Raw genomic sequence first — 8,176 nt, 5'->3', positions numbered from 1 at the left:
TCATCCCCTCCTCCTGTGTGTGTATAAATAGTGTTCCCAGTCCCAAGTTCTCTGTCCGCTGTTAAACGTCTTCCTGAGTTCGTCTCCCTTGGTTCCTGAAAATAAAGTCTTGGTAAAAGTATTCTCCAGCGTCTCCTCGTGTGTGCATTGTGTGCATCGTGACAGTAACACTCCAAAAAGAAAGGAAAATTTGAAATCGCATCATATGAAGTTGTCCAATACCTCAGTGACTTAAGACTGGTTTTGTGCTCCAGGGTCACATATGGTACTGCAAGATTTGTCCTGCTATTGTGTTGGTGATCAGAGAAATTATAATGCATCATTAATTATCAAGATTATTAGATAAATATAATTTACTGCATGTACGGAAACATAATTAACAGGAAATATATAAACATCAAACCTAGGGCTGCACAATTAATCAAATGTCTAATTGTGATTACAATTAAGTATATCACAGCCACGCAATCATTCAAAGGCACAATTACAAAACAAAAGTCCACTTACATTATCATGCATGCTTAAGAGTTGTATTTTTTTTTCTTTCTACAGGTTAGCTTAAGAGTTATTTCCATTGTTTTAATTTTAGTTTTAGTATAACATTATAATAGCAAAACAATAAAAGTATTTCAGGAAGAGTGTTTTCAGCTTGTTTACAACAATATGGCATGCAGTTGCTTCAAACAATGGCACAATGCTTTCCAAAACATAATTTAATGTAAATTCGTAGGGAATAATCGGCGAATATCATTTTTGTCATTTTGTTTGTGCAGCCCTAATCAAACCTGCCGAAATATTTATTAGTTCGATTTATATTTATTTATGTTTGTCAGCCTCTCTGAAAATTCTCTCACAGGCCACCGCTGAAGAAATGACACTTATTAATGTTAATATGTCCAGAGAAATACATTTGTTTTTCACTTTATTATAATTTTAATTATAATTTAACATTTACAACATTTCTTTTTTACAACCTGCAGTTTGCATTTTATCTAGAGCATAACACTGATGACAGGATGTGGAACAACATGTTTGTTTTTTTTAATAAATTGGCTTTTTTTAATCCAGTTATTCAAAGCTGCAGCCTTACTTCACCTGTAACTTAAGCGTAAAGTAACAAGTAACATCAACCATTCGTTACAACAGGTTGTCATGATTACCATAGTTGCTATAATTATTGTTTCTACTGTACATTCAAAATAAATCATTATGAGATCCAGTCATTTCTTTTTTATTAATATTGTTATATGCCTGTGGTGGCACATACATTACCAGAATTGTATTCTAGTAACAATAACTGTACTAGTCATAGTATTTCAGCAGAATCTATGGTTACCATTGTAACTTTTTAGGGGATGTGTTACAAATCTTACATCATAATCACTACAGTACGCCAGTAAATAACAATACAACATTTACATTGATTACACGCAGCAATATGAACAACAATGTAAAGTGTGACCAAACTCATGTTATTAAAACGACTCTTTTTGATAACTAAAAGTTGGAGCCCAGATGAACTGCTGATAGTGACATAGGATCAACACTCTCACTGACCCAGGCTTATATAAGCTCAAATAAAGCCAGAATGACATCGGAGTCAACTGACAGTAACAGTGAGTATGTGAGTGTTTATTTACGCATGCCTGCATATAGCTGTTGATGTCTAACGGACAGATCTGCATGCGTTCCGTCTGTGGCTGCACGAAGAGCGGCGCAACTCTGCATGCAAATCTGTCAAAGCCACAAAAACATGTTCTGAAACACTGAGTAACAAACATCTAAAACTCTGCAGATGTGAACTGAACTCCGCCTTCCCGCCATGTTCCGTTCCCCCCAAACGCAGATGAACTGGAAACTTCTGGATCCTGCTTTTCATGTCCGTTTGCTACACACATTCTGTACTTCTCTTTCTCTTTACCTCTTCCGCCTCCGCGTGCGCCTCCCGAGAAGTAGACGGTAGCTCTTCGTCCGACATGTTGGTTAATGTACGAAGCTTTTCGTGAGTTACTGGTGACCAGACAGTAAGTTATAAAGCATAATTTTGGTGTATGCGTCATGACAGGACCGTACAGTCACGGCACGCGCACACGCCCCTTTCAGAGCTTCATATTAAATCTCGCGAGAACAGAGTAATCATAGCCGCCATCAGAGCTGTACTCTAGATCTCGCGATATTATCAAATGCTCAAAAATGGGCAACTGTCAAACAGCAACCACTGAGACACAAAGCAGAAAGATCAAATGTATCATATTGTTTTTTTTTTTTTGCAACAATGTCTCAGCTTAAACTAAATGCCCTGCTATTGTAAAGTGACCAGATTAGTATTTATATAATCTATTAATTAAAAAACGGCAATAACACATTGTATGTTTTTGTTTTCAGTTGTTGTGGGATCCTTAAACTATTATTATGCATGATTATTATGATGTTTCGGGTCAAATGACCCTAACCGGTTTTAATACAGTTCATCGAAAACAAAACGAAAGATACCATATGATAAATGAAATAAAAGTATATTTAACCATTTTTATATGCTATATATTTTTTTACATTTGATTTAATATTTTAAGTGGATCCCCACTGACCACAACAAACATCTCATGACTTTTCCAGTCGTTTGTGATTTAATGGATAAGGAGTAAGGAGAAGTTTGTTTGTTTTTAAATCACAATTTTCAAAAAAATATATATATTCATAAAATGTGCATTTTTATATATCCATATTTTTTCAAGACATTATGAAACCTTTGATGAAATATTTATTATTTATGTGTTTGTTTGTATATTGGCTTATTTTTAATGCTTGTTGTCTACCATTTTATGATATTTTGAGGCGCCCTTAGAAGTGTACCGAGACCCCCTAGTGGGCCCCGGCCTTCTGGTTAAGAACCACTGCTGTATATAGTAATTACAATTTTATTAATTTTTCAAATATTATTTTATGTTTGTGTTTTTGGAAGTTCTGTTGATTGCATATACAGGAGCATAAAAGGTGGTAATATTAATAAAATATTTTGTGCCAAAAAAGTATTTTGATATAGATATTGGTCACTAGATGGCAGAGAGACACCACAGCATTTCCTCATGCAGCACAACCTGCTTCTTCCCATAATGTGCAGATAGGAAAAAATAATGGCGGTTTACCTGAAAAATATTTGTAGGGCTGATAATGGTGGCATGCATAACAAATCAATGTTAAAAAGTTTGAAATAATTCACCATTTTTAATTTTCCATCTCCCTCCTTCCCTCTTTCTTTCTCTAAGGCTCCAACAACAGATGGCCTAGTAAACCAGTTCAAATTCCCCTCACAGCATTTTCCAAACTGACCTTGGGTTTTCTCACATACACATACACACAAGGTCATGTGCTACTGGAGGGAGGAACATCTTTTTCTTCCTCCACCCAGAACACACACACACACACATGCAGACGGTTCGCTTGTACATACATGTCCTCTCAAAGATCACATACAAATACAAAAACACACACGCTCTCTCCTCCCACCCGCTGTTTGTTCCTCCTCTCTCTCTCTCTCTCTCTTTCTCTCTCACTCGGTCCTTGGTCGATGCTGAGTTCCTCCTCTATGTGTTTGGGGGGTTGAACACAGGATTCTCTCTGCCTTCCCCTCAGTCTGCAATCAGCAATGCACACACACACACGCACACAGCCAGACGCAGCAGCTATGAGCGCAGGCGATGTGGTGTGCACAGGATGGCTCATAAAATCCCCTCCTGAGAAGAAGCTAAAGAGATTTGTGAGTAAAAGTCCTGTGTGTCTGTGTGTGATGTGTTCAGCATTAGAAGCGGGTACTGCAGTATAATGATCCACTGTCAGTTCATGTTCTCTGTGTTTTTAGAACACAGCTGTGTTTCTCTGTGCTGCACGGTTGCATTTTAATACATACTAAGTGTCTTAACTATGGCTTACACTTGTGCTTTCTCTGCTGCTTTCTATCACTGTCAGGGTTTTCTACCATTCAACTGTTGCCGTGCCGAAGGCTCTGCTTGGCTGCATTCTAATTTCTGTTGCCTGTGGACTTTAGATCATTGTTATGCGATGCTTTACACATGCTAATTCTCAGCTGTGTTTGTGCAGCATTTGTGTGCCTTCTCGCACGTGGCTGTGCTGCTTTGCATTGCCTCTTGCCTGTGTCAAATTCAGTGCTGTGCTTTGTGACAAAGCAGTTTACCTGTGCTGTACTGTATGACTCTGTCATGGAATGCATCTCAAATTCTAGATTTCTTGTACAAAATTGTATATTGCAGTTTATTCTGACAGAGTATTGTGCTTTGTCATGTAACTGCAGTCTGTTTGTTATTTGTCTATTGCAGAAATGCAGAGCGCATATTTTGTTGTCCTTTGCCGTTCCTGTGTTTGATGTTCTTTCCTCATTTTTTTTAGCATGCAATCTGTTTATGTTTACTGTGCTTAATTGTGCAAGCGTTTCACTGTGCTCAGCTTTCATCTGTCAGACCAGAAGCTACAGTGCACATTTTACTTGTGGCCGAGCAAATGCTACTTGTATTGTTGTGATGTTTGCTATACATGTAAACAGGAAACAGTTTAAAACAGGAACTATTAAAGTAAAGCTGGGACAGTTTAAAACTGAAACAGCCTAACTGTGTTCTCTTTTTAATGTGTTAAATGGTGTTGTATAATCTGTTGTAAACGGGGATGAGTGGTATGCCATGGTAATCCCTATTAACAATATACAGTCCTGTTAACAACAAGAATAACTATAACCATATTAGCACCCACACCAACTGTCCAGATTCTGTTTATTATCTGTTTATGTCGTCTTTAAATCCTTAAGCTCATTCATGTTGGGTGAATTTAGATTTTTTTAATCGTTCAGCCCAAAAACAAAACAAAAAAGTGAAGTCCTCTAGACACACTAAGGATGACAACTATAATCTGGCTATAACTGTAAGGTTTGAATAATCTCTCTAGGTCTGTGAGAATAGGGATGTCCTATCCACAGCTATAAGGAAACAATATCGTTGGAATCTCTTTCTGAGCATTTTTTTTCACCTGATGAAGGATAAAAACTTTGAGTCCTGACTTTAAATAGCTTAAGCATGTAAAGCATGATATACAGTAACTGCAGAATGCACTTTTAATAAACCCTATTAATTGTTTGTTGGTGTGGACATTAACATAGTTACCATTATAGTTATTGCTCTTGGTGTGAACAAGCCTTAACTGTGATGTGGACTTCCCTGTTCTCATAGAATTAGAATGACAACTTTATAGTTATCGTCCTTGGTGTGAATGGAAATTAAATTCTAAAATTAAGATGAAGTATTCAATCATTAGTCGTATCACATCATCATGCAAGTACAGCATTGTTATGTTAATATCACTAAAATAATATTATAGTTTTTGTTGATTTTTTCATTAGTTTTAATTTTAGTTCAAGTTTGTTGTGTTTTATCTTTTTTAAGTTTTTGTTTTTCTTTATCTCTAAATTATTTGTATTGTTTTTTTAATTTTTTGATCATTTCAGTTTGTTTATTTTATTTCAAGTAATTAAATGCTTTTTTATTGTTTTAGTTTTAGTTTTTTTTTTAGTTTTAGTTAACTACAATAACACCTTGTTTAGGTTCATATGTAAATGAATTAAGGAGATATATTTTAGGTGCTGGGTTTGGTCACCGTTTCTTTTAGTTGTTCATCCTTTTTAATCACCTTTTTGCTTCTTTTGTAATTTACTTAGTCCTTTGGTATGACATATGAAGTTTTAACAGCACAACTATTGCATGTAGTCTCTTAATTAATTGGAGGAAATAAGAACTATATGTATAAGAATCACTCCCAAAACCGAAGTTTTAGGTGAAATATAACATGTCAAACTTAAAGGGGTCATATGATGAGATTTCAATTTTTCCTTTCTCTTTGGAGTGTTACAAGCTCTTGGTGCATAAAGAAGATCTGTAAAGTTGTAAACACTAAAGTCTCAAAACCAAAGAGATATTCTTTATAAAAGTTAAGAGTTAACCACGCCTACCTAAAACGGCTCGTTCTAACACGCCCCCACATACCTACGTCACGATCTGGGAAGATTTGCATAACGCCGCCCAAATGTTCACGCAAAGAAAGAAGGCGTAACTTTTATTCTTGCTGTAGTATTGTTGACGCTGTAGCCATGTTCTGAAGACGCTGTGTGCTTCATTGCGAAAGCGAAACTACTTTGTTTGGCCTTCCAAAAGAGGACGATATCCGCTTCGATAAACACATTTCATTACACCAAATACACAAAATACTGTTCTTTTTAGCAGCATCATATGACCCCTTTAAGTGCACTGCTGACATGTCATGCCAGCTACCCATTTACTAATCTTTTCAAGTCAAGTCACCTTTATTTATATAGCACTTTTAACAAACAGTGGTGTCATTGTCCAGCGTAGTTCAGTTTAAATAGTATCTGTGCAATCAAGTCGACGATATCGCTGGAAATTGAAGCTTCCTTTGTCACTAGTTTGGCTTAATGCATTACTGAGTTCATATTTTGCTTGTTAAATATAACAAAGAGTGAAAAATTTAAGGGGGTCTGAATACTTTCCGTACCCACTGTAATTCGCAATCGTAAAACAGCCTTTCCAAAAGCAGGTGCGCAATATTATTCAAAAGACGAATTATATACAAAAGAATACTGTGCAACTCTACTTAAAACCTTATTAGACATTCAGAGACACTGTTGATTTAGTCCTCCACTGTAGAAGTGGAGGTCTCAGTTATTTGGTAGAGAAGAGGAAGGGAGGACCACCAGTCATAAGATCTTAAGATGTGTGTTCAAAGTGTCAGTCTGACACCACAAACATGCTCTCTCTCTCACCCCTCTCTCTCTCTCTTTCGCTCTGTTTTTGTGAAATTTGGGTGTGTTGCAAAACATGGGAAGTGTAGGGTGCCAGGCAGTTGAGAGTGACCCTGCATTCAGAAATGAGCTGTGCTATCAGAGACCACACAGGCAAAAGTGGCTTGACTGCTATTAGTTAGGAGGTGTAACCCGGTGACTGACAAATAGTGAGTGTAAACAAGTGTGCCTGTAGTCTGTGTTTGTGCTCATGTGTGTGTCATAGTAAATAGTTTAAACTTTAAGGCACTGCATGCAGAGCAAGCAAATGCTTTCTCTTGCTCACTCGCCCTTTCTCTCTAACTCTCTCTCTTTCTCTGGTTTTGTGGCTTCATCTGATAGCAAAATGGGAAGGAGTGTAGTATGTGTTGTGTGCTACCAGTGTGATCTTTTTCTTTTTTTCGTTCTTTCTTTCTTTGAATGTTTTCCAACATTTTAGGTTAAAAAGTATTATTTAAGGAGCTGTGACAGGTCACTATTTCGTTGAAGTGTTTCTCTAGTTTTCATCATCCTTAAATCTTACATTATTTTAACATTATTTTTATTTTAATAATATTGCATGTAGTCTTTCAGTTAATATGATGTCATAAAACTGCATGCACGTTAATTATATAATTATATAATTGTTTTAGCTTAAGTATATTAAGTCACACTGCAGGATACTGCTACCACCTCATACACTTTGAGAAAAAAATAATCTTAAAAACCTTTCTATAATTAAGAAATAATATTTTAGCCTTGATAGTAATGTTCTACTGTATAATACTACATAATTTTGAGGTACACCGTAAGAAAAAGATCTGTATAAAAACACAAAGCATTTTCTTTAACCCTAAAATAAAATATGTATATGTAAAACAGAAATAACAAGTCATTTGAAATTCAGGTGAAACACCTGTGAAAAATCATTAAAGGGGTCATATGATGCTGCTAAAAAGAACAGTATTTTGTGTATTTGGTGTAATGAAATGTGTTTATGCGGTTTAAGGTAAAAAAAAAAACATTATTTTCCACATACTGTAAATTATTTATTATTACAGATGCTGAAATATAGAAATTATTATTGTTTCTCCTCTATGCCCCGCCTTTCTGAAACGCGTCGATTTTTACAAAGCTCATCGGTCTGAAAAAGCGAGGTGTGCTGTGATTGGCCAGCTATCCAGTGCGTTGTGTTTGGACGAATACCTCAAGCGTGAGACGGAAATGTTACGCCCCTTGCCATATTGTGATGATGCCCTGTCAGGCCGGAGCGACGATTCAAAAACATGAAAACCCATTATAAACGAGGCATTCGTTGCATCCAGTGGGGACATAATTATG

At 36.2% G+C, this 8,176-nt stretch overlaps 2 protein-coding genes across 4 annotated transcripts in view; one reads left to right on the top strand and one right to left on the bottom strand.

The window, feature by feature from the left end:
• Nucleotides 1-2,089, bottom strand: part of LOC107672796 (SWI/SNF-related matrix-associated actin-dependent regulator of chromatin subfamily A member 5-like) — a 29,881-nt gene extending 27,792 nt beyond the window's left edge. Inside the window, exon 1 of the mRNA XM_016466168.1 lies at nt 1,922-2,089. Within this exon, the coding sequence (XP_016321654.1) occupies nt 1,922-1,978 (57 nt within the window). The 5' untranslated portion in view covers nt 1,979-2,089. The remainder of the gene's footprint in view (nt 1-1,921) is intronic.
• A 1,328-nt stretch (nt 2,090-3,417) lies between these two features.
• LOC107672781 (GRB2-associated-binding protein 3-like) overlaps nt 3,418-8,176 on the top strand; it is a 25,186-nt gene continuing 20,427 nt past the window's right edge. For all 3 annotated transcript variants that reach the window (XM_016466136.1, XM_016466147.1, XM_016466155.1), the window contains exon 1: nt 3,418-3,757. In XM_016466136.1, the coding sequence (XP_016321622.1) occupies nt 3,647-3,757 (111 nt within the window). In that variant the 5' untranslated portion in view covers nt 3,418-3,646. The remainder of the gene's footprint in view (nt 3,758-8,176) is intronic.

Source organism: Sinocyclocheilus anshuiensis, unplaced genomic scaffold (genome assembly GCF_001515605.1).
Source record: "Sinocyclocheilus anshuiensis isolate Anshui unplaced genomic scaffold, SAMN03320099.WGS_v1.1 scaffold681, whole genome shotgun sequence".
Lineage (NCBI taxonomy): Eukaryota > Metazoa > Chordata > Actinopteri > Cypriniformes > Cyprinidae > Sinocyclocheilus > Sinocyclocheilus anshuiensis.
Note: the sequence above shows the minus strand (reverse complement) of the source record. Positions and strands in the feature narration are given on the sequence as shown.